The 24,693-nt window shown below is 55.8% G+C and overlaps 1 protein-coding gene across 12 annotated transcripts in view; it reads left to right on the forward strand.

Moving 5' to 3' along the window:
* The window catches only part of EPN2 (epsin 2), a 51,969-nt gene that overhangs the window by 12,624 nt on the left and 14,652 nt on the right, over positions 1-24,693 (forward strand). For 6 of the 12 annotated variants that reach the window (XM_081583606.1, XM_081583607.1, XM_081583612.1 and 3 more), the window contains exon 2: positions 13,834-14,595. In XM_081583606.1, coding sequence (XP_081439732.1) covers positions 14,001-14,595 — 595 coding nt within the window. In that variant the 5' untranslated portion in view covers positions 13,834-14,000. Of the gene's footprint in view, positions 1-7,735; positions 7,998-13,833; positions 14,596-16,196; positions 16,365-20,255; positions 20,259-24,693 lie in introns of those variants that run through there. The other 6 variants (XM_081583608.1, XM_081583613.1, XM_081583611.1 and 3 more) reach the window with 3 other exon arrangements.

The following is a 24,693-nucleotide window of genomic DNA, read 5'->3' on the forward strand; positions in this document are numbered from 1 at the left end:
CCTCTCTGAGCACGGTGGCGAGGGATGGTCTCTCATGCTGTCCTGGAGCCATCAGTAAACGGGTGGATGCCTTTCCTTGCTTTCCCAGTGAGACGGTCAGAGTCGGTTCCCTTGTGGCTTCATGACTGCATGCTGAGTTCAGGATGGCTGGTTAGATACACGGCTGTCAGTTGGACCATGAAATGATTTGGGAGCATGGCGTAGATGTGGGCGTTGATTTCTGGTAGGAGTTTATTTCCAGTGAAGAGTCAGTGGGCAGCCCAACTGCTGACTGTGGGTCAAGGGCCGCCATGCGGGTGCAGAGGGGCCCTTGTCCACTTCATAGGGGTCTGGTCCTGGTGTTGGGAGCATGTTTCATCTGTGTCATGCTGCGTGTCCCCTTATGAGGACATGAAGGTGGGGTTCATCTCAGGCCCCAGGACAAGGAGAAGCTTCTTCTGTGACTCTGGTCTGTTTTGTCTGTAGACAGTGTGAGTCATCTTTGCTTTGACCACCAGGAAGCTCAGCTCAGAGCCAGTCTCTTGTCCCAACTCTGGTGTGGTCTGCACTTGGGTTCTAACCATGCTTTCTGACCCAGCTTTTTTTTCTCCCCCTTCTGTTTCCCTGTTGCCTGGGTTTCTTCATTCAACTTGCTAGTCTCTGTGTCTCCTGGCTTCCTCTGAACCAGTGATTCTCAAATGCTGGGCCCCCACCACCTTTGGTTCTAATTGTTCTGGGTGGGGCCTGAGCATAAGTAAGTTCCTGAAGCTTGCCAGAGATCCCAACACAGATCCCCTCACAGGCGGGGGTTGTGAGCCACTGCTGTTGGCCGTTTCCCTTCTTTTTAGCAACAAGGCAGGAAACATAGGCAGAAAGGATGGAGTTGGGGAGGACAGCCGATGCAAAGGATGGTGGCCTGAGCTCAGAGAAGCAGTCAGGTGGATCTTGTAGCTCCTGGTGGCCTTCTTGCTGATGGAACCAGCAGGAGCTCTCCTTGACCAGCCCACAGAGGCCTCACTTCCTGGACAGACCGGGGATGAGCGGCTATAGAGTTTGCTCTGAGGGCTTTGGGCCTGCCTGGTGGGAGCGCGGCTGTGTGACAACATCCTCGGGCCGTTCAGGACCCAAGCCTGTGTGTGGGGTCCAGTCAGGCTGCCATTTGCTATGGAATGCAGTTCTGGAGAAGACCAGTGGATAAGAAGACATTCACAACAGTGTCTTTGCAACTAATCTGACCCTGCCTTTGTGTTAAAGGAGCACTCTCCCTGCTCTAATCGAGAGAAGGAATAAATTATGACCGAAAATACATTCCTTCGTGATTTAAAAAAATATTCTTTATTGGCAGGAGAGTAAAGTAAGTAGCATAAGAAACCACTGTGTAACCTGACTGCAAAGTGTTAGGTAGATATTAATATTTGACGAAAGAGAAACAAATGTTTTCTTTAAACAACAAAACCAAACCCTTTATTATTTCTTTCCGCTTGCTCCCTCTTCCCAGGTGTTTTTCATTAGGTTCTTTTGACTTTGAGCAAGAATCTTGGTAACTTTTTTCCCTCTTCACCATCTGATTATCGATAGTTTTTCCGAAGACTAGAGCCAGCACTGATAAAACATGCGCACCGACCGAGTGTCTTCAGGCTGGTTCTTCTCCCTGCTGCATCTCGCAGGGAATGTTGATGATGCCTGTCTTAATGGTAATGAAAGAAAATGTGGGAAGTTCATAAAAGTAGGAAAATGCAAGCTAGAACTAGCCTTGTCACTGTAATTGCGGTTAATATTTTGGTGTATTTTCTCTAAGTTGTTTGTTTAGTGCCCAGGGGTCTTTGTGGCCTGTGTGACCGTCACGGGATGGCACAGAGCTTTCCCTCGGATGGCTGAGCTGGGAAATAGTCAGCTGCCTCCTGTGATTTGTCCTCCACTCCCTTGCTGTGGGTGTGGGGTCTTGTGGCTGGGAGAGAGCACTGCTAGGGGTGAGACTGGGGAATGAGGGGCTTATTCAGCAGTTGGATGTGGGAGGGGGAGGAGGAGATACTGACAGGGAGGCTGTAGTGGGTGCTGGGATGGGATGTGTAGGATGGGGCATGTAGGCAGGGTGGCCTGCAGGGAGGGTGACTTTGGGGCTGAACAGTGGAGCGGAAGACTGCTAGCTCTGCGAGCTTCAGAGACTCCGGGGTGGGCGGCGCCCCCCGGGCAGAGTAAGCTGTGGCTTTCGGGGCCCAGGTTGCCCTTTACCATGTAGTTCAGGGAGTGGCACTGATACCCCATTCTCCCAGGGCCAGGTGCCTGGGTGCTGGATCTTGGAAACCTTCCCTTCTGGGTTGGAGGGGTGTCTGGCCTGTTGTCCCAGGTTTCTGAAGAAACCTCCTCCCTCACTGAGGTCAGGTTGGTTTCTGATGAGGTGGTCGTGGGTGGTTTATGCCTCTCCTTTCTGGAGGCTCTGGAAGAGAAAGCAGGCCCGTTCTTCAGGAACATATTTGCTTGGGGCTCACCAGCTCCCTCTGCTCCAGTCCAGGCTGTGGGTCCACGGGTCACTTTGGGGTGACCCATGACGAGTCAGTGCTGAGCGAGTTCCCTCTGGGGCCCTTGGTGTGGATGTGCTTGTGCCCAGCCCGAGGCCCTGTGAGCAGCTCTGCCATGCTGAGGGCGGGGGTCCCCACTTCCCTGCCTGCCTGGCTGGTTACAGGCACCTCCAGGAAGGAGGTGCTGGCCTCCCCTGAGGCTGCGCATCCTGTGAGGGTGGTGGGCCTGGTGTGTGTGTGTGGGGGGGGGAGGTCTGCATCAATGATTTGTGACGTTGCTCTGCCAGCCAGTGGATGGTGAAGAAATCTATGTGGTAGACCACTAAAGGCCACTGGGAGGAAAGAAAAAGAAAATTGGGTTAGAACTAGGAGGAGGGAAACAAATATTGTCTTCTTTAAAAGAAAAAAACTTCATTGCCACACTGCTTCTGAATCAAGCTCTCAGAAATAAAAGATGTTTAAAAACCTGTGCTATGAGGCTCACAGATGTAACCTGGAATCCATCCCCCAAGGCCTCCCGCCTTGCAGGAGGTGACATGCAAGGGGCCGAGCACAGTGCCCAATGAACTGGTGACTTCTGAGCATCCAGTCACTTGAGAGAGAAAGTCCCAGGCCAGTGCAGCCGGCCTCTGAGGGCCTGTCCGTCTCCCGGCAGCTCCACGTCTCTCTCTGTCTCACTGAGGCCAGGGGAGGGCCCGGCAGGAGGGTCCAGTTTTGTTGCTGACCTGCAGGGCCAACCCCAAGTGGCCCTCTCTGTGCCTGCACTTCCTTCCTTGTTAAGGCTGAATGGGTATACCATGTTTTATTGTTTATTTACCCATTCATCTGTGAAGGGAAGCTCTTCTCACTGGCTGGCTGTTAGGAGCGATGCTGCTGTGAACTCCAGGACCACGTGTGTGCTTGGGCACCTCATCCTTTCTGGCAGAGACACAGGCCTCCACCACCCCCCCACGCTGCAGGGAACTGGCCTCTGAGGTGCTGGACACAGAACATCACACCTCCCTTCTGCCATGTTTTACTGGCTAGGGCCGTGGCTGATCCCTGAGGAGCAGGTAACACAGTTCTGTTACAGGCCCAGGAGGCAGAGGACTGGAAGTCCTTGGTGCACAGAAATGATGACCACAGAGGGAGAGTGGGCATCCTGGGCCCAGGGGAGGGGTCATTGCAAGGGGGGGCTCCCAGGTGCAAATTACCTGCCACTGGTAGGCCCACCTTGGAAGCTGGTTGGTGGAGAGACCATGAGTCCTCCAGGGAGCAGCTTAGAACGTGTGGTGGTCTTCAAGGAAGGACCTGGGAGCCTCGCGTAAGTTATGTTCAGGTCCTGAGGCTGAGGAGCTGGCACTGAGCCTCCTCGGCAGGCACTGCCTCACTCACCCTCTCTCCTGTCCTGTGAAGTGCTTCCCTTGCAGGCTGGGGCACATAATAAGCCATCAGTGAATTCAGCGGTCACCTCGGTGAGTTTGGCCAGCAGCAGCCAAGCCTGCGGTCAGTGAGTGAGTGGGCCAGCCTCCCCAGGTTTGGTTGTCTTCCTGTGAAGCACAGGTGTGCCGAAGGACCCAGTCCTTCCCCTGGTCCTCCCTGGGCTGACTGAAGGAGCAGGAGCCTGGTGGCCAGTGAGGCAAGGAAACACTTCTTCCTCTAAAGTGGAGTGTTTTTTGGGCAGATCTGCATGTGCACTGTCATCCGTGCTGGAAACTCACTCCTTTATTATTATTTTTCTCAACAAAGTAGCACAAAGGCAATGTAAACATTGTTTGAAGAGAAGTATTTGGCTAGTGGAGATAAAGCCAAAAGGAAAATAACAACTTTAACTTCTTTTTGGTTTTTGTGTTTTGACATTCAGCAGCATACGTCTAATCTTTTAAGAATTAAAAAAATTACATGGTATACCAGCCGCGGTTTGTTTCTGCTTGTTAAGTTTAGTGTGAAATTGACTCAGTACCGCCTTGCCAGACATGGGCCTCTCCAGTCCTGCTTTTCTCCTGGGTGGGGGAGGTGCCCAGCAGGACCAAAGAGGGTGCGGCAAAGCAGCCGTGGGCCCCACAGGAGGAGTGAAGGGTCTCCCCTCCATCCACTCAGATCCTTCATGGGGTCATCTGTCAGCTTCCAAGGCTGCTGCTGCCATTTTCCTGAGGAGGAAACAGATTAGCAAGGTGACGAAAATGTGGTGTGGGGGCAGCTCTCTCTCCACTCCAACTAGTGGTCATTTTTAACCCCTAGCAGCATCACAGCCCATGTCTCCCACCCCGTGAGATGTTGGGGGCCCTGGACTCAGGCGTCGGGTGAGGGTGTGGGGAGCAGCCAAGACTGGGGCAGCGTGGGAGCAGGTGGGGTTGAGTCACTCCTTCCCGGAGCAGCTGTGTGCCCGGCTCCGCGCCAGGCCCTGTGAGGCAGCCCCAGTGTGCAGACAGTCGGGGCCTCTGTCCAGAGGCCGTGGGAGGAAGCAGGGAGAGACGGGGGAGGCCGGAAGCGCAGGTGGCCTGCAGGGCAGTTGCAGCAAGTGGGGGGTGCTCTGCAAGGCTGGCTGGAGGTGGGGGTGGGGGGGATGATGGGCTCGGTGCTGTGCCACAGAGGCTGGCCCTGTGCAGCAAGTCTGGAGGGCCGAGGGCCCCACATTAGGTGTTGGAGCTGTTGGCATAACCAGGCAGAGAAGATACAGCCCTCCCAGCCTGAGGCTTGCCTCCTGCTGCCTCCTCTGGACTCTGCATCCCTGTTGGTTGGCATCATGCCCCAAATCCCCTCAGCTCCCCTCCCCTGCACCACAGGACAGCTCTCCTGTGTCTCCACCCCTCTCCTGGCCCTTCTTGGACGTCACTGATGGCCACTCACCCCCTTCTGACTTGCACCCCATGCCCGCTCTCCTGGGCTTCCCTAGTGCCCACCCCAGCCCTTGGCACAGCTGCCCCGGCTGTCTCTGTACTGGTCCTGCCAGCACCTCCAGCTTCATTGTCTTCATTGTTGTACGGCCTCCTTCCTTCTCCTGAAGTGGGCACACCCTCCCCACCTTGACATCCTGTGTCCTTGCCATTGGGCTGGCAGCCAGGCGCTGTGGTATGGGCGTCTGCCTGCTTCCTGCCCGCCCCCGCCCCTTCCCCCCAGTCCGCCTGCTGTGACTCCATCAGGACTGCAGGAGCCCCGCCTCCACTGCACCGCTTCTCTGCCCCCAGACAGCAAACCCACTCCATTAGCTTCGGCTGCAGCAGTGTTTCTTAAAATAATGTTAAGTGGAAGCCGTTGAATGTTACTCATCTTAAAGAGTTTTTTAACGTCAGAATGCCATGGTACCTTTGGTGGTTCCTTAGAAAGTGAAGCTGAGAGATGCCGTGTGACCCAGCAGCCCTCTTCCTCAGCACCTGCCCAGGCGAGCTGGGCACACACATCCACACAAAAACTCATACACAGAGTTTACAGCAGCATTGTGGATAAAGGCCAAGACGTGGAAACAGTCCAGGTGTCTGGCTGATCAGTGGGTAAATAAATTTGGTCTGTCCGTACGAGAGAAAATTACCACAAAAAGGAATGAGGTACTGATAATGCAGTATAAACGAACCTTTAGAATACTCTGAAAGGAGCCAGACGTAAAAGGCACATACTATGTGGTTTTGTGTGAGATGTCCAGAGTAGGTGAGTCCACAGAGACAGAAGGCAGCTTGCTGAGGGCTGGTGAGAGGAGGAGTGGGTAGTGATAGCCAATGAGCAGGTTCTCCCGGGGGATGAAGACATTCACTGCAATGACTGTTACCCAGCACTGTGCGTGTATGCTAAGTCACTCAGTCGTGTCCGACTCTTTGTGACCCCACGGACTGTAGCCCGCCAGGCTCCTCTGTCCACGGGATTCTCCAGGCAGGAATACTGGAGGGGGTTGCCATGCTCTCCTCCAGGGGATCTTCCCAACTCAGGGGTCGAGCCCACGTCTCTTATGTGTCCTGCATTGGCAGGCAGGTTCTTTACCACTAGTGCCACCTGGGAAGCCCATCCAACACTGTGAGGATCCTAAGTTGCGAGTGTGAATTGCCTACTTTAAAATGGTGAATTTCGCCTTAATAAAAACAAATAGAAAGACCTCCTCTGCCCAAATGCCATAGCATGATACCTGATTTCATGTATGTGATTACTTAATGCAGGTATTTGAATTTAGAAGTAAATTGATTTAGAGACTTCCTGGCGGTCCAGTGGTTAGGACTCTGTGCTTCCAATGCCATGGCCCCGGCTCAGTCCCTGGTCAGGAACGAAGATGCCACAAGCTGAGTGTGGCCAAAACAAAGTAGATCGATTTGAAGAAAAATATTAACCATACAATAATGTAGCTTATATTAAGAATTAAAGAGGAGGATTCCTAACACAGCGCCTGGCACGTCAGAAGTGCCCTGTGAGTGTTAACCATATGACTGTTACTTGGAGGGTTTGACAGAGATCTGGAAGGGGAATAACGAATCGGCAGGTCCAGATGCCTCAGTGCGTGAGGCGCCCAGACCCGCTCCCCGCCTCGCCACCTCTTCCCCTCATGCCCGCCGCTCCCCTCTGCCTCCATCCTCCAGCAGCTCTGCCCCAGGTGCACAGGTGTCCCACCGGCTGTCCCGACCCAGGTGGGGGCGAGGGCTGCGTCCTGGGCTTCCCCATGGGCATCATTCCTTGTATGCCCAATGTGTGAAAAGTATCGGCTAAACCGTCTGTCTGCGCTGTGATGAGGAAATGACATTACAAGAGAGAACAGCAAGAACATTTGTAAAATGCCGTGCAGATGTCGCTGTGTGCCCTGCAGAGCAGCAGCTCTGCTCCCAGAGCAGGGTCTAGAATCCTTGGTGCGCGAGTCTCGGGGACTCATGTGCACACACCAGCACTGTTCACGATGGCAAGAAGGTGAAGTGGGCCCAGGTGTCCCCAGACAGGCTAGGGGGTGGGTGTCAGTACACGTGAGCACAGGCGCTGTCACACGGCAGGGACACACAGCAGCATGGACGAGTCTCAGAGCCGCAGTATCAATGCCAGGGCAGACTGTGGTGGTTGGACGATGTCCATGGTAAGACCGTCTTCTTTCTTAAAAACCATGGGACCGCGGAACTCAGAACCTGAGCTGTTTGCGGGGGTGGGGTGTGGGGAAGGGGTCTGGGTGACGGGCGCATTGTCTGTGCCCGCATGTGGCTGGTGTGTGCTTTTGTGTGTGCCCAGCAACACATACGTCATAAAAATGTAAGAGGACAGAGTGGTGGCTGGAAGACCTTCTCTGGGCTGACGCTGACATTTGAGAGTCCAGTCAGCGGTGCAGAGTAAATAAAATCCTGGGAACATCTCCAGCAGGGGAGGAAGGAGGGAAGTCATATTTTTATTCTGAACCAAAAGAGGAAGTTTACCTTTCAGCACTGAGGCTGGTTTTTTCTTGGTGGTTCTTCAGACAACGGCTGTTCTTAAAGGAGTAATCAGAGTTTTCGGGTTGTTCCAGCCCATGTGGCTGCTTCAGCAGAAGACGTAGCAGTCACTGAAGAGGTCCTGTTTCTTAAGGTGTGAGTTCTGATGGGCTGATGTTTACGTCGTCTTGGAGTCTCTGATGCGCAGGCTTCCACCTGCCAGCTTTCCTCCTGTTGCCTTCTGTGGGGCCTGATGCTTTCCAGGGCAAAGCTTTCTGGGAAGAACCTTAAAGGCCCCTCCTTGGTGGGCCATGTTGGAAGGCGCTGGGGATGCCAGGGGCCTATCCCAGGACAGCACCACACTGCCTGGGCCTCACGTCCACATGCAGGCGAGGGCTGGCCCTTAAGCACCAGCGTCTGGGCTCCTGCCCGCTTGGCTTGCTGAGCTGGAGACAGGCTGAGAAGGGGTAGGAGGGTGGTTATTTCTGTGCTGTCTCACTGCCTGTTTAGCACCTGACAGGAGGGGCCTTCGAGGCCTCTGGATTCAGTGAGGAAAGATTCACTGTTCTTGTGGTAGTGTGAGGTTTGTCTGAAGCCAAACAGACAAGATGAAGAGGATAGGACCGGAAGCCAGAGGTCTGGGAGCAAGTCCTGGTCCTGCCACATGCTGGCATGTGGCTCAGGCCAGTTTCTTACCCTCTCTGTGCCTGACTTCCTCACCTGTGAATTCTCACTGAGGTTCAGCGAGCAGACGCTCTGGCATGCTGTCAGGGCTGTTAGGATTCTCCAGCGTCTGTTGAGAGAGCCTGTGCTATTTTCAGTTTCTATTCTGAGCCTGTTCTGTTCGGGTGACTGCTGGCATCAGAGAGTTATCACATCTGAGGCCTTGTTGGAAATGCCAGCCACCACAGGAGAGGACTGGGCCCGAGCCCGGGTGTGACGGTCAGGAAGGGGCTTGTGGACGATCTCATCTGCCTGACCAGGAGGTGCCTTCTTCCCAGCGTTCTGCCCGGGCCCTGCTGCTCCTGTAGGCGTGTCCCCTGCCCTGGACCGTGTCCCCAGGCTGCCCTCGGGGTGCTACTGAGAAACATCCTCAGAGACACAATCTGGGCGGACGCAGGTGTTTGGATTCGTTTCGCTCAGTGCTGAGCAGCGGCTGTCCCCACCTCATCACCTGGTCTCCTGAGCCCAGGCTGGTGGGGTGGCAGAGCTCCGCTGCCTGTGGGATTGCCTGGGTACTATTGGCTGACATGGCTCATCCATCCCTGCCCTCAGGTCCTTTGTTGTGAACTCTTAACCACGTGGAGTGGTTTTATATGTTCACTGAGCAGAGTGGCTGTTCTGACCCCAGTGACAGAGACCCTGAGGGAGACTGCTGGGGGACTGGCCCAGGTGTGAGCCCCGTGTCTGAGGAGTGGAGGGGGTGGGGTGCTGTCGGCCTTGTTCAGTTTCCCTCTGTGCGTGCTTGCTCAGCCCACGTCAGAGCAGCCTGTGCTGGGGACACATGGTGAAGATGGGGACACAGCAACTGGGATGAGCAGGAAGGTGTCCCACGTGGAGAGGTTCTGCCCACAGTGGGAGCTGGTGACTTGAGAGAGTGACCGTGGTCCCGAGATCTCAACTGACAGGAAAGAGCCAGTGGGGCAATGCCAGGGGAGGCCGCGGGCAGGGGAGCAGGCTGTACCTGGGACCAGGAGAGGGCCAGGGCGTGAGGGTGCACCCGTGCTGGCCCCAGAGGAGCTCACCTTCCGGGTGCGCCGTCTTCTGGGCTCTGGTGCCCCTGCACTGCCTGGGGTGGGCTGCGAGGACCTCAGCCACGCTCCCCAAAGCCCACGGGAGCCCCTTGTGCAGGGCTGGGTCTGCACTGATCCTGCCTGGAGGTGCCGGTCCTCACCCGCTGGCTTCCTCTGGGCAGCATCTCGAGCTCCTGAGAGAGCAGCGTCGGGTGGCCACTGCGCCTGAAACCAGGCCCGTGTGTCCCACAGCCCTCCTCCCCTGGCTTCCCCTCTCCTGCTGGCTCCTCAGGACGTGGCCACAGCCCAGCACTCAGCGCCACCACAGTGACCAGCCAGGTCTAAATTAAGCATGAAACCCTGGGAATTCTACATTTTCCCATGTAGCTCTGTTCTTTTCCCCAAATGTCTCAAGCTGGAAACTTCTGCTGGTCAAACCCATCGCGGGGCTGCCCTGTGTGTGGGTGGGTGGGTGTGAAGCCATCAGATGTCTCTTCTGTGCCCCAATCTCTGGGTGGCGTGGCCACTGGCCATCAGGGGGGTCTCTCTGGTGGTAGAGTCACTCAGCGTGTTAGAATGGAGACTCTGGCCCAGGGGTCACAAGCTCCTTTCTTGGAGGAGGGCTGAGTTCTGGGGGCTGCTTGTCTCACTCCGCAGACCCGGGAAGCCCCACAGGCCAAGAGAAACATCCACCACTAGGCTTGTCGCCAGAACTCTAGCCTCATGGTGGCTGACCTGGGGCTGGTCTGAGGTGGGGGCTCCCGTGACACCCTGGGGCTGGCAGGGGTTGAGCCCTTGTCAGAAAGGGGCCTTGGGACGGGAGGCTAGGCTGGGCGTCTGGTCTGCCCTGCCATTCAGGAGCAGAAGGCTGGGCCTGGCCCAGCCTGAGCCCTGCTTTTCAGGCCCCTGGTTCTGTGTGCTGTCTGGTTTCTGGCAGGGTTGTTTAAGAATGTTGTCCCTGGTTGGTCAGTAGCAGAACTGCTTGGAGGAGTGGTGGAGGGGAACAGTGAGGAATTCTCTTCCTTGGAGACGTGCTCACGCATCTACTGGTCCAGGCACCAGTGTTTGGTCCTTGCGTCTCTCCGGGAGGGGCTGCTCGTCACACCACCGTTTCTAAGTGACTGTATGGTCGGATGGCCAGAACCATGTCTCCTGAGCCTGGTCCTTGTTTCACACCGTCTTTCAGAATGACTGCACTTCAGCACCTGTGTAATCTGCAGCCTGGCTGCTCTTGCTAGAGACTGAACGACCGCCACACTGGTAAAGAAAAGCGGGATTCCTCATGTGTGTTTTCAGTGCTTGATTTCTGCTTTTAGAAAAATCACTAACATGGTCATTAGAGGCTGTCTGACATTGAATTTGAATTTTCCTGTGCTGGTTCCAAGACTGACATGTCTTGGAAGAAGCCCCCAGGTGGCTCTTTCTTTTTGAGGGGGCAGGGCTCATCCAGCGTTGGGGGGACGGTCAGTCCCCCTGCAGCCAGTTAACTGGCACCTGGGGCTCTTCCTGCACTGTGGGTGCTGTCACTGTACCTGCTTTATCATCTCGGAGTTAAGAGGCTCAGATGTTTGTTTTTGAAATTCTTCACATATATGAATGCAGAGTTTTCTTGAAGCCTGCTTTTGGGATAGAGATATAGGATTTGATTTCTCTGCCCACCAAGGAGTCCTGGGACACGGATGCTACGTTTGGTGAATGAGGTGGATGGCCCTCAGCTTCCCTGCGGGTGTTGCCTGCCTGGAGAAAGTCACAGGAGGGTGCCAGACGCAGAGCAGGAGCTGCCATCTGTGGATCCTGTTAGGTTTGGGGAGGGGAGAGACTTTTGCTGCCCTTCCCTCATAGCTGGTCTGGGTCCCTGATAATGATCCCTGATCCCTGAAAAGCCCCCCAAATGGGGGTTTGGTGGAGACCCCAACCATCAGCATCTTCTTGACACCTGGCCAGTCACATCTCTGTCACAGAAGGGATGGCCAGGACTCACGTGGGCTTTGACCGGGGCCCACCTGGAGTGTGGAGCCATGAGGGCTGCTTCCTCCCGCGTCTGGGACTCTGAATTTGGAAGGAATTTCCCCACCCAACTCTGCAGGCTCTTAAACACATTTTTATGGAATTCTTCTTGCCTCCAGGGGCATCACTCTAGCCTTGGAATTTTTTGTTTGTTTTTTTAGTGTTTGCTGTTTTATTCAGTCTATTTGTAGTCTCCACTGTCAGTCGAATTCTGGTTGTGTTTTCAAATATGCCAGAATTTTTCTGCCCCAGCTCGTCTTTGGCAAATGTGATCCAGCTGTTACTTTATGGTCACCATTATAGGCTGCTCTTGAGAAAGAGTCATGATACCAGACTCTGGCTGGGTTGCCCGCATATTGAGGGCCAAGGGACGCAGCTCCTCGGTCGTACTGGGCCATGGCTCAGCTGTGGCTAAGGGCTTGTCCTTCAGGCTTTGTGTGTGTAGATGGCTGTTGCCTGGGACAGGGCATGCGTGCTGCAGGTTACATGTGGCCACGATGGCTCCTGCAGCTGTGAAGTGCAGGGTAGGGGAGCCTGCTGAGCCCCAAATGGGTGACAAAGTGCTGGGCGGCCCTGGGGCTTCGGGACCTCGAGTGTGACCAGTGATGCTGGAGCATTTGCTCTGGGAGCCGGAGCTGCTCGGGAGGCCCCCTCTGAGGCCCATCCTGTCTGGTGGCCATGGATGACCAGCCTGGTCACGTCACACGTGCAGGTCCCCACAGGGCACCTGGCCCTGCTCCTCGGACACTGTAGAAGGTTTGTAAGAGCCGGCCGGGCAGTGGAGTTCACTCTGCCCACCTTCAGCTGAAGCCCCATTTCGCTGAAGCCCTGCATCTGCAGATGAAGACAGAATTCTTGGCCTGTCTGAGGGTGGAGAGGCCTTGCTCACCAAACAGATGTCTAATTGTCACCGGGATGATGGTTATGAATTTCTCCTATTTGGCTGCATGTGAGGAGTGGGCATCTCCTGTGGCCTTCCCACTCCTGACATTTGCTGGTTACTTATTTCTGAGGCTGGGATGAAGCTGGTGGAGGCCGCCCACCCATTGTTCCTCTGGCAGAAGCAGCAGAGTGAGGGCCCCTGTGGGAGGAGGGAGAGAGTCCTCGCCAGGGGGCCTTGGTCAGCTGACCTCATGACCCAGAAGGAAGGCTCTCCATCTGCACCAGGGGAGGGGTGATCCTTACCAGAAAGGAAGGCTTTTTGTGAGCATACAGTGAGACAGCCTGGCCCAAGGCCACCCAGCTCTTTCCCAGGCCAGAAGCCCAGTGGCAGCTGGGGGTGGGGTGGGGGTGGGGAGCTGCATGTCTTGGGCCCCCTTCTCATTCTGTAGGAGAGGAGTCACCTGGCACTGCTTCCCTTCCAATCCCCGCCCACCCTGTCTCCTCCTCTGAAGACCCCCCTGAGGGCTAGCTCTGCAGAGAGTGCTTTCCTCACCTCCGTCTGTGGCCCGCCGCCACCGTCGAGTTGCCCTGGACTTGTATCCTCAGGTCCCCGCGCTCACCTCTGTCCCCTGCCAGATGCCTTCCTGTGGGAAGGGGCGGTGTTTTTAACTTGTGTCAGCAGCGTTTATATCGCGGTGCTGGGTGCTCACTGGCAACCAAACCAGGTGGTGTCCCCCACACTCTGGACCAGGCCTGTGGCCAGAGGTGTAGCCTTTACTCCAGCTCCGCAGGTGTTCCTTCCCTGGAGAGATGTGTTTGTGACAAAGGACTGGGTGGACCTGTTAATGTGGAGCCCTCAGTTCTCTCTGAGATGAGGAAACTGGGCCAGAAGCAGTTTGTTTGTAAGGTTGTATCAGGGCTACATAGCTTGTGCCGGATGTTGGAGGTTCTGAAAGCCCAGTGGGGCCTCAGCCCTGGTCTCGAAGGGTTGGGAGTCTCTGTAGGAAGTCAGGAGAATAAGGTCAGAAAGTCTCTGGAGCCAGTGTAGATGGCGTGAGATTCTTCTAGCAGGCGTCTGCCAGATGTGGCAGAGCAGATCCAGCAGAAGTGATTTGAAAATAGACCAGGAGTTACAGTGTTACTGCTTTCCTTCCAGAGGCTTAAACTTGAGTTTAAACTGTATTTGTTATTAATGTGTAGTATTGATCTTATCTTAGTTGTGAAGGGAAGATGGCATCCTTTTTGTCCTCGGGGGCAGGAGGATGTCCTCTCACCACCCCGGCTGGCCGACCGGAGCCTGCCATTTGCAGAGCACCTGCTGTCTCAGGGGAACTCACACACAGTAACGTTTGTTACTTCTTTCTCTAGGTCATGGCTTCCGGCTTCTCAGACCTGAGCCTCCAATGGAGGAAATGACTGTCAGGGAACCTGCTCCATATCTGTTACAGAGACTGAAACTCCGTGGGGCACGAACCTGCCGGAGACGGGGAAGCCTCTCTCTCTGAAGCGATCTGCACTTGTCACAGAACATAAAGATGACGACCTCGTCTATCAGACGGCAGATGAAAAACATTGTCAACAACTACTCGGAAGCCGAGATAAAAGTGCGGGAAGCCACCTCCAATGATCCATGGGGCCCGTCCAGCTCGCTGATGACGGAGATTGCAGACCTGACCTACAATGTGGTGGCCTTCTCAGAGATCATGAGCATGGTGTGGAAGCGACTCAATGACCACGGCAAGAATTGGCGGCACGTGTACAAGGCGCTGACGCTGCTCGACTACCTCATCAAGACGGGCTCAGAGCGTGTGGCCCAGCAGTGCCGCGAGAACATTTTTGCCATCCAGACCCTGAAGGACTTCCAGTACGTCGACCGTGACGGCAAGGACCAGGGGGTCAACGTGCGTGAGAAGGCCAAGCAGCTGGTGGCCTTGCTGAAGGACGAGGAGCGGCTTAAGGCTGAGCGGGCCCAGGCCCTCAAGACCAAGGAGCGCATGGCCCAGGTGGCCACTGGCATGGGCAGCAACCAGATCACCTTTGGCCGGGGCTCCAGCCAGCCCAACCTGTCCACCAGCTACTCGGAGCAGGAGTACGGCAAGGCCGGGGGGTCGCCGGCTTCCTACCATGGCTGTGAGTAGTAATCCCCACGCTGGGCACCGGGCTCAGTCAGAGCTCGTGGCCCCTACCTTCCCGCTGCTGGCAGCTGGTGGCAGCCCCTCAGTCAGCCTGGAGTTAAGGTTACAGGGGGCCTTCCGGCCTGGAATCCCAAGACCCTCTGCTGCTCTGGGGTCTGACTCTGTGCATGTGGGCAGGGCCTGCCCCAGGGGCAAGGCAGGTGAAAAGAATGGGTTACCTGCTTCCTCCTCGGGGCAGGGCTGAAGCAAAGGGCTTGGCTGCCCACAGCAACAGGCGATTGACTGTCCTGCAGAATCTATTCTCTTTTATCTCGTATTCAGTGTCTTTCTGAAACTGGGCTTTGGGTCTCCTGACCGGCTCAGCGTCTGTTCTGCTTGAGCATCACTGGGTGAGGCGGTGCATGTCCATCTCACTTGTAGAGGGAGAGGCCAGGCTTCCTTCCCACCTCTGGGTGGGAGTCCTTGCTGATTTGGTCGCACGGCTGGGTCCGTGCTTTCTGGGCTGCTCTGTTTTCTCGCTTTGCATGTTGAAGATGCTGGGTCTTTGCCCAGTGTTCAGGAGAGATGTCAGAGAGCAGAAGTGGAATTCAGGGCCTGACGGAGGCTGGCCAGGGAGCCATGTTGGCATCCTAGCTGTTCATGGACGTGGGCCCTGAAACGGTGCCCTCCTGCCTTCTCAGTGCGGTGGCAAGCAGGCAGCCCTGGTAGCCTGCAGGGTGAGGGACACAGACATTGTACCTCTGGCTGTGAAAACAAACATCCAGGTACCCTTACCCTTTGCTTTTGGAATAAGTAACACTGTTCACATAAAGAAGAATTTTAAGGCAGTTGTTTGCAGTTTGACAACCCCCTGTTGACCTTGCTTATTTAGTTTGGCAGGTTTCAGTTTGTTGTCGCCCTGCCACTTGTAGCATTTGTGTTGAGCAGGAGGTTTGCACAGGGGGGTCAGACTCCTGCCTCTGGGATTCTCAGTGACTGTCAAGCTCGGAGGCCAGCATTCCTTGTCCCACTTGTAGTTCCTGTCGTTTCCCCACCTAGTTTGGATGACTCTGCTCAGGCAAAGGCTGGGACCTTGGTGAAGCTGCTTGAAAGAAATGAAGCATGCAATCTGGGGCTCCAGGGGCTCCTCTACGCTAGGTTCATAGAAAAGGAAGATTGCCCTTAAGTAGTGAAGTCGTATGTGTCCCTCAGGGAGCCCCTCTCCTCCAAGAAAGGCCGCTGCAGGTGGGCTGGGCTCCAGGATGGCCTCCTCTTTGGAAGTGGTCACGTAAGGGCTCTGGGGGCTGCTTTTCTCCTGCCTGCCTTTTGAGATCATTGCTCCTGAGTCCCGAGGACTGAGAGTAGGAGCTGAGGCCATGTCCCATGCATCAAGTGAAGATTGTTCTGGGGCTGGGAGGAGGTGGTGGGGCCTCGCATTTGCTTCTGTGGCCTCAGCCTTCACCTCCCTGCCCAGCGGCCCTGAGTTGGCCCACCTCTGAGAGCCCGAGCTTGAGCTGCATGTTCACAGTCTGTTCGTGGGGCCGGCCTCTGCCACTGCCTGTCCCTCTAACGGCGTGTGTGTGTGTGTGTGTGTGTGTGTGTGTCCCTGCCCCACAGCACCCGAGGCCTCGCTGTGTCCCCAGCACCGCACTGGGCCCCCGCGGGGTCACAGCGAGGAGCCGCCGCCGAGCCAGCGCCCGCCTTTCCTGCTGCGCCCGGGGCCACCCTCCTGCCCGGCCAGCGACCCGGCCCAGCCCTGCCTCTCTTGGGACCCCGCAGCCCAAGGTGGGAAACCCAGGCAGCCTGCTGGGTGTGCTTCTGGTCGCCCAGTACAGCCAGCTCTCTCCCTGCCTCCGGGGCCTCAGGGCGGCTCCCTCTGCAGCCCAGCGCCGGTCCTTCCCTCTTCTGGGAGTCCTGGCTACCCTGCACCCCTCTCCACACCTCTCCCCCAGAGGCCTCAGGGGAGCCGCTGTTTGCTTTGCATGAGGCCTGGGTGGCTGTCGGGCTCTCCCAGTCCCGCACCCTGTGGGATTGGAAGTGTGCTGGTGGCAGCCCCGGGCGTGGGGAGGACCGGGCCCCTGGACTGGGCCTGTGGTTTGGTCCTTGTCCCACCGGCATACCCAGCCGGGAGCCATCCTCCATGTTGCAGTGATGCGGGCGGGTGAGCAGAGGACAGAATGGGGTGGGTTTTGCTTCTCAGTTCCCCGCCGTCCTTCCTGAAACCTGCGGGACCTGGGACCGTGACAGACAGAGTTGGTGGCCCAGTCAGTTGTAGGTTGCAGTGTTTGAGGTCTCTGACTCAGTGGGGATGGAAGTGAGGCTAGCTTTGGGGCTGATTGCTAGCTCTCCTGGACAACCTTCAGCTGGTGCAGGCTACTCTGGAAACAGATTTCAGTGCACCCAGTCTGCTGCCTCGGCACCTGGGCCCAGCGCAGAGAACGCCTCTCCTCTCTTCCCTGGGTGGCTCTGACTGGGGCCGCCGTCAGCCCTGGAAGTGGCCCCCTCATTTGGCCCTCGTATACCTTGCGGCCACCCTGCCAGTGCTCGTGGGATCACTGTGTTGAGCTCTGGGCCTGTTCTCTCCTCACCCTCTGTCCTGAGGGAGAACTGGCTTTGGTGCAGAGAGGCAGAGTGTTTCAGAGTGACACTCCTGCTGGTCCCCAGTGCCCTTGGGCCTGCCTGTCGAATACCCGGGGCCCCCAGCTCTCTCCTGGGACGCTTGCATTCAAAGCCCCCGAGCTGAGGACCGCAAGATCCCCCCCCAACTCGGTGCCTCCACACACCGCCAACAAGTTGGCCGACCCACAGCCCACACTGCCTCAGCTCTGGGGCTAGAGGTAGGAATTAAGGGTAAAATGAGTGAGTGAGTTTGTTTTCTTAGGGTTTCTCAAGCCCTGGATGAGGTTTGGGCAACCTAGTGTTACGTGGTGTCACCGTTCTGATGTCTTCCTCTCTGTGTCTCGTGCCCTCACCATCACGGGTGATCCTTTCTGAGCGCCCGCCTGATGCCGAGTGTGAGGTGAGTGCTTCCCCTGGGCCTTGGGGATTGGCCTTGAACGCTGCCGGCTTGGCCTCATGAGATGCAGCGGAGATCCAGGCCAGGCCCTCAGCTCGGCTGGAGTGGTGTGCAGTCTCCATTGGTGTTGTCTCAGGCTGGGGCACTAGCCCCCTTTTCCTTTTCTTGACCCTTAGCCTTTGGAACTACATTTTATGGGCTTTTCCAGAAACATGGAAATGTGCCATATCTTAAGGCTTTGAGACTAGAATATCTGATTCCTAGAGGTTAGATTTTGTTGGTAGTGAAGGCTATTTCCAACTTTGTAGCTGCCCTCTCTCTGCTCCCTGACGCGCTGGCTGCCCAGAGCCCAGGCACACGTCTGACAGGCTGGAGTCTCGGGGTGGGCGCGGGCATTGTGGTCATGGTGCTGAGGTTTCTCGGAGACTGCGGCCTGTCCAGTTCAGGTTCTTCCTCCCGTCCCTCCAGCTGATGACCGGCAGCCGTGCCCTTTTAGAAAGTCAGAGTCAGCAGGCGGTGTGCCCACGGGCCTCCTCCCGCGGCCTGCTGGCAACTCAGTGACCAGCCCATGGACCCAGTGCCCCCTTGGCCGGCTTCTCCATGTCTAGGTGGTGAGCTCATCATGGGTGGCACATAAGAAACTCTGCTGGTTTTCTCACTGTGAGATAATGCCTGTCTACTCCTGATTGTGTAGAAAGTGCAAAAAGAAGACGGACACACTCCATAATCTCCGTAGACTGCTGCTGTTCCCATGTGGGTGTGTCCTTCTGAATGCTTTTTCTAAGCGCCTGCTTTTCTAGGCCTGCAGGTTTGTTTGGATCCCTGCCCTTTCTATCACGACATCGTCACCCCAGCTGCCAGGCCTCTGGGCACAGGCAGTGGTGGGGCCTCGTCATGGCCATCTGTCTGGGGAGAGCCAGAGAGTTCTTACTGGAAGCGAGGGCCAGATCAGTACCCATATCCCCCACAGCCAGCTGTATGGACAGACCTGGATCTGGGTCTGAAGTGTGTTTCACGGGAGCAGAAGGAATCTAATGTTTTGTATTGTATACATGGTAGAACAGTGTTACACATGTGTCGTTTGTAACAAAGCACACATCTCAGAAGGTTACAGCATTCATTTGCCCAGGGCTGGTGCTGGGCGGTGAAGGCTCATGGTCCACAGATGAGGCCTGGCCCTCTGTGGGCTTCCAGTTCGGGAGAGGGTGGGCGCCTTGACGGTGCGCCTCATGGAGCGCCAAGAGGGGGCCGGGCAGGCGAGTCAGAGGCTGTTCTCACCCTGGGCATGGTGGGCAGGATGCAGTGGCTCAGAGGACCCCTCAGCTGACTCAGATAACTTGCTGTGCATTTTCCACGTGACTACACAGTTACACTTGACTTCAAAGGTTAGAGCTCGGGTGGGTTAGAGGTCCATAGAGCAGGTCGGGATAGTGCTGTCTCCCGGTTCTGCGTGTCCCCTGTGCTGTCACAGGCTCTCACACAGCGCCCCGCCTAAGAGACATGCTCTGAGAAGGGACCGCATGGATCACAGTCTCCTCCCTGTCTGAATTGTGTCCAGGTTCTCACAGTGTGGTAACAATGTGGTTACCACACACCTTTGGGCAGAAAGCTGCTTTTCCGGGGGGTCTTAATGTAGAATTGTCTTCAGTGTAGAATTCCAGAAAGTGAGGTCAGTGGACAAGTTTGTTAGCATCATTCTGTGTCTTGAACTTGGCAGATGTTTTCCCAGCAGACCCGGCCCAGGTGCAGCGCCCACAGCTAGGGTGCGAGAGGGGTGGCCATGCTTGATGGATAGCCCCGAGCCCAAAATGGATACTGAGATTTTTCTGAAAGATAATTTCTAGTTTCAGTTAAGTTCAGTCACTCAGTTGTGTCTGACTCTTTGTGACCCCATGGACTGCAGCACGCCAAGCCTCCCTGTCCTTTACCAACTCCCGGAGCTTACTCAAACTCATGTCCATTGAGTCAGTGATGCCATCCAATCATCTCATCCTCTGTCGTCCCCTTCTCCTCTCACCTTCAATCTTTCCCAGCATCAGGGTCTTTTCAAAAGAGTCAGTTCTTTGCATCAGGTGGCCAAAGTAATGGAGTTTCAGCTTCAGCATCAGTCCTTCCAGGAATATTCAGGACTGATTTCCTTTAGGATAGACTGGTTGGATCTCCTTGCTGTCCAAGGGACTCTTAAGAGTCTTCTCCAGCACCACAGTTCAAAAGCATCAATTCTTTGGCGCTCAGCTTTCTTTATAGTCCAACTCTCAGTCCATACATGACTGCTGGAAAAACCATAGCCTTGACTAGATGGACCTTTGTTGGCAGAGTAATGTCTCTGCTTTTTAATATGCTGTCTAGGTTGGTCATAACTTTTCTTCCAAGGAGCAAGTGTCTTTTAATTTCATGGCTGCAGTCACCATCTGCAGTGATTTTGGAGCCCCCCAAAATAAAGTCTGTCACTGTTTCCACTGTTTCTTCATCTATTGAAGTGATGGGACCGGATGCCATGATCTTAGTTTTCTGAACGTTGAGCTTTAAGCCAACTTTTTCACTCTCTTCTTTCACTTTCATCAGGAGGCTCTTTAGTTCTTCTTCGCTTTCTGCCATAAGGGTGGTGTCATCTGCATATCTGAGGTTATTGATATTTCTCCGGGCAGTCTTGATTCCAGCTTGTGCTTCATCCAGTCCAGCATTTCTCATGATGTACTCTGCATATGAGTTAAATAAGCAGGGTGACAATATACAGCCTTGATGTACTCCTTTCCCAATTTGGAACCAGTCTATTGTTCCATGTCCAGTTCTCTATTGCTTCTTGACCTGCATACAGATTTCTCAGGAGGCAGGTCAGGTGGTCTGGTATTCCCATCTCTTGAAGAATTTTCCACAGTTTGCTGTGATCCACACAGTCAAAGGCTTTGGCATAGTCAATAAAGCAGAAGTAGATGTGTTTCTGGAACTCTCTTGCTTTTTCGATGATCCATCGGATGTTGGCAATCTGATCTCTGGTTCCTCTGACTTTTCTAAATCCAGCTTGAACATCTGGAAGCATGGTTCACATACTGTTGAAGCCTGTCTTGAAGAATTTTGAACATTGCTTTGCTAGTTTAGTAGATGAAAATTTCCATCAGGATATTCATTTTAAAAGTGAGTTTCCTTAAAAAAATAAATAAATAAATAAAAGTGAGTTTCCTGTCTGTAAATGTTGCTCTGTAAGAAACTACTGTAGGCATGTAACCTCAGTTTACGACTGAATTAAGAAAGAGGGCGTTCTGTCTCTGTTGAAGTTCCGGTGACCACAGCCCCACCCCCTGTTCCTCTCTCCAGAGCCCCTGCCTGGGGAGCTGTGGGTGTGGCCCTTGCCCCGGTGCTCCCCCACCTCTCCAGAGTGTGACTTCCCAAATCACCAGGAACCATGGGCCCCCCCCCCCCGGGAAAGAGCAAGGAGGAAAAATCGCTTCCTGTTCTGGACAAGCTCCTAGCTACCACCTTGCAAGCTGATGACCTTGTAACAGATGGGTTTACTCTGCAGCCCAAAGAGAGCAGCACAGACAGGATGGGCTCTGAGTCCTGCCAGCCAGCAACAGGGCGGCCTTTGTCTCTGCCTGCCCGCCCATCCCCACCATTGTCGTGCTGCCTCCTTTCTTCCTGGGCTTTGGCTTTTGCATACCTCAGGGTGGTTGGGATCAGTGTGTGAGGTGTGCCCTTGGGAGTCACAGCTTCTGCTCACTGGAAACTAAACTAGAAAATGAACACACAGGTGGGTGTAAAGAGGCAGGTCAGGGAGATGGCCCTGCTGCAGGCAGGTCTGGAGCGCAGGTGAGGCCCCCAGTCTGCGGGCTCTAGGTGCCCGGGGCAGGGGTGTTGCACTGAGCCAGGCTGAGAAGAACCCCTGCCCGTGGAGCATCCCAGTGGGGAGGACGTGCTAGGGGGACGGCTCCAGAGCCGACCCTGGAGGGGAGGCCGAGGTTCTCTTGCCCACCTGGGGGCTGGAAGGAGGGCATGGTCTGAGGGCAGGAAGGAGCTGGAAGATTCTCGAGTCCTTGCGGGGGTGACAGAGCAGGGGCCAAGGGTGTGTGGTGAGCAGTAGGGAGTCAAGGGGCAACTCCTCCCCATGGCAGGAGTGTGCGGGGAGGTGGGGCCCAGATGTGTGTGCTGGGAGAGCCCGGGACCTAGGGCTGCAGCAGCACTGACATGGGTCTTGTCCCCTGTGGAGGCTGGAAGCCTTGGATCAGGGTGTGCGCAGGCCTGTGCCTCTGAGATCCGCACGTGCAGAGAGCGTCCTGCCTCGCTGTCTCCCTGTTTCTGCTTCTGGAGGCCTCCTTGGTGTCCCCCGGCCACGGCTGCCGCCCTGCCCTCATATCTTCACCCCTGTCTCTTCCCTGCCTGTAAGGACACAGGTCACGTTGGGTGTGGGGCCCACCTGCTCTAGTGTGACCTCAGCGTAACCATTCACTGAGGACTCTGCCACAGCCGTTTCCAAATCTGCTCGTGTTCTGAGGTGCTGGGGGTCAGGACCTCACACCTTTGGGCCTGCTCTGCCTTAGCCCCTGGGCAGGGCAAGGCTCTCGACCCAGGTGAAGCCCCACCTGGTCTCTGCCTGGCAACCTTGCTGCCTGCCCCCAGGCCATGCTCCGGTGTCCCCGCCCCCTCCCCTGTGTGTGTGCATCTTGTCCCTCCTTACTGGACACAGGCTCTAGGAGAGCAGGGGCTGCCCTCTGGCCTGGAGAAGCGCCAGGCATGGTGTGTGCAAATGTCAGGACCGAGGGCTCCGAGCAGCTTAGGGCATGGGGACAGCATGGCATTGGCTCTTGAGTTCTCCTGCCGGCTCTGAGTGGCCTTGTGACCTCCCTGGGCCCTGGTTCCCTCCTCTCTGGGAAGCATTGATAATGAAGAGCAAGGCCTTAGGTCGGCCTTTGTCCCTTGTGGCTGTGGGACCCTGGCGAGCCACCTCATCTCTGGGCCTCAGCCCCGGTTTTGGGATGGGTTGGGAGGCAGGACCCCACCTGGGCTGAGGATTGGGCAAGATGCCAGGTGTGGTACCGCTGTCACACACCAGGCGCTGGGCCAGGTGCCTCCCGTAGGAACTCGTCTGGTCCTCACAGCAGCCCAAGCCGCAGGGACCCTGTCTCCCATCCTGTGGGTGAGGAGGCCAAGGCGGAGGGTTGAGCAGCAGCAAGCCTGGGTCTGGGCCCAGACTTCCAAGCGCACCCTCCACCAGGGCTGCCTCTCTGAGGCCGAGACCGTCAGCCTGGGTGGGGATGCAGTGAGGTGGAGCCCACACATGGCAGGAATTGAGGGGGCCTGTGGGCGAGAGTCAGGAAAGCACGCCGATGTGCAGGGCATGCGTGTATGTCTTCTGGGTGGAATCATGAGAAAATGTCAACAGCTGTTTCCTCTGGGAAGAGGAGTAGAGGAAGGAAGAGTGGGGCGGCCCTCACTTCCTCTTACGCTGAAGTATTTAACACAAGCTCTGGCACCACCCCTCCCCCATAGCCCGACAGTGGATGGAGTGGACAGCAACCGTTGGGCCATCTCGTCCCTGCCAGTGTGCCCATCTGCCCACTGTTCTGACTGTGACGTACAGCCAACTGTCTGTACTGAGACTACCCGGGATCCTGTCCCTTCAGTCTGACTGTGCTCACGACCCTCATGTGCTAGGATGCTGGGCTGGCCATCCTGCAAAGCGGCCCTTGGTCTGGGTTTGTCTGCCTCAGTCCTTTTCCTGTGCTTCTGTGAACTGGAATCAGATGTAGAGTCTGCACTGGGATCTAGACAGGGTTTTGCCAGGACTTTTGAGTGGTGGGCAAAGGGCAGAGCATGGTCATGGCCTAGCCCCTCTTGTCCTGAAGGTCATCCGGCTGTGGTTGTACTTCAGTCTCTTCACATCTTGCACCTTTTTGGCTTTTCCACAACATTGTTATTCAGTTGCTCTGTTGTGTCTTGACTCTGCAACCCCATGGACGGCAGCACAGCAGTCTTCCCTGTCCTCCACCATTTCCCAGAGTTTGCTCAAACTCATGTCCATTGAGTCAGTGGACATGTTATTTCCACAACATATTTATGTATTTTCTCTCTTTCAATGTTACCTGGGGTAATCTGAGCTTATTTTCTCATAATTCATCTCACTTGACTAAAAACAGTCTTTCCTGCTGTCGCCTGTGAGCTGGGAGAAGGCGGGCCTGGAGGGTCTCCCAGGGGACAGGGTCAGAAGCCTCTGCTCTGTGTGGGAGTGTCCTTGGTGGCCGAGGTCATCGCTGAGTCAGGAAACAGCATGTAGAGCACAGGAAGATGTCGCCATGCTGAGGAAGGCCCAGTAAGCACTTCATTGCAGTTCAGTGATGAGGAAGGAACTTAGCTGAACGGGGACCTGGTCACCGGGGGCAGAAAGTGGCCCTGGGCTTGGCGCCGGCTCCGCAGCCCCTCCCTCAGTGGCTGGCAGAAAAGGGAGGGGGAGGCCACTGCTGCCAGAACCACAGTCCTCAGCCCATGTAGGCCTTGGGCCACTGCAGTGTTCATCTGTGGTTTCTGCCCTGTGAGACAGGGGGTGTCTTGTGGCTGTGGGTGGAGTGGAGAGCAGCGATCTGGGCTGGGCCAACCCCCAGGGTGGGGGCAGCTTGTCTTGCGGCCCTCCCATTGCTCACCTCACAGACGTGGAAGCAGAAGCCTGGAGGGGTGGCATCAGGGTGCAGCTCCCTGTTGCAGTGGGGTGGGGACAGGCCAGGTACCTAGTGTCCCCGTCAGCCGGCAGGCATGGGGTGGTGGCAGTGCTCAGACCCAAGTGGGGTCTTCTTGGAGCCGTATGGCCAGGCCCTTGCCTTCTTGCCACCCTTTTTGCCCGGCTTTCCGTGAAGTCCCCATGCAGAGCCACCTGCGGGATGGGGCCTGCAGTCCGTGCCCTGCAGCCAGTGTCCATGACTGCAGACACAGCTGAAGAGCTTTCTAGGAAAACTGCAGAACATTGCCAATGAGAAGAGGCAGTTTCCTGTTTTTCTGTTACCTTGAGCGCTTTACTTTCTTTCTTCAAAATTCCCCAACCTTGCGCACCTGAAGTGCCTTGTGGGGGGCATTTGGGGCCTGATGCAGTCGGCCAAGCCCCTGGAGCAGGCG

Source organism: Giraffa tippelskirchi, chromosome 3 (genome assembly GCF_054371585.1).
Source record: "Giraffa tippelskirchi isolate mGirTip1 chromosome 3, T2T-mGirTip1v1.2.pri, whole genome shotgun sequence".
Taxonomy (NCBI): Eukaryota; Metazoa; Chordata; class Mammalia; order Artiodactyla; family Giraffidae; genus Giraffa; species Giraffa tippelskirchi.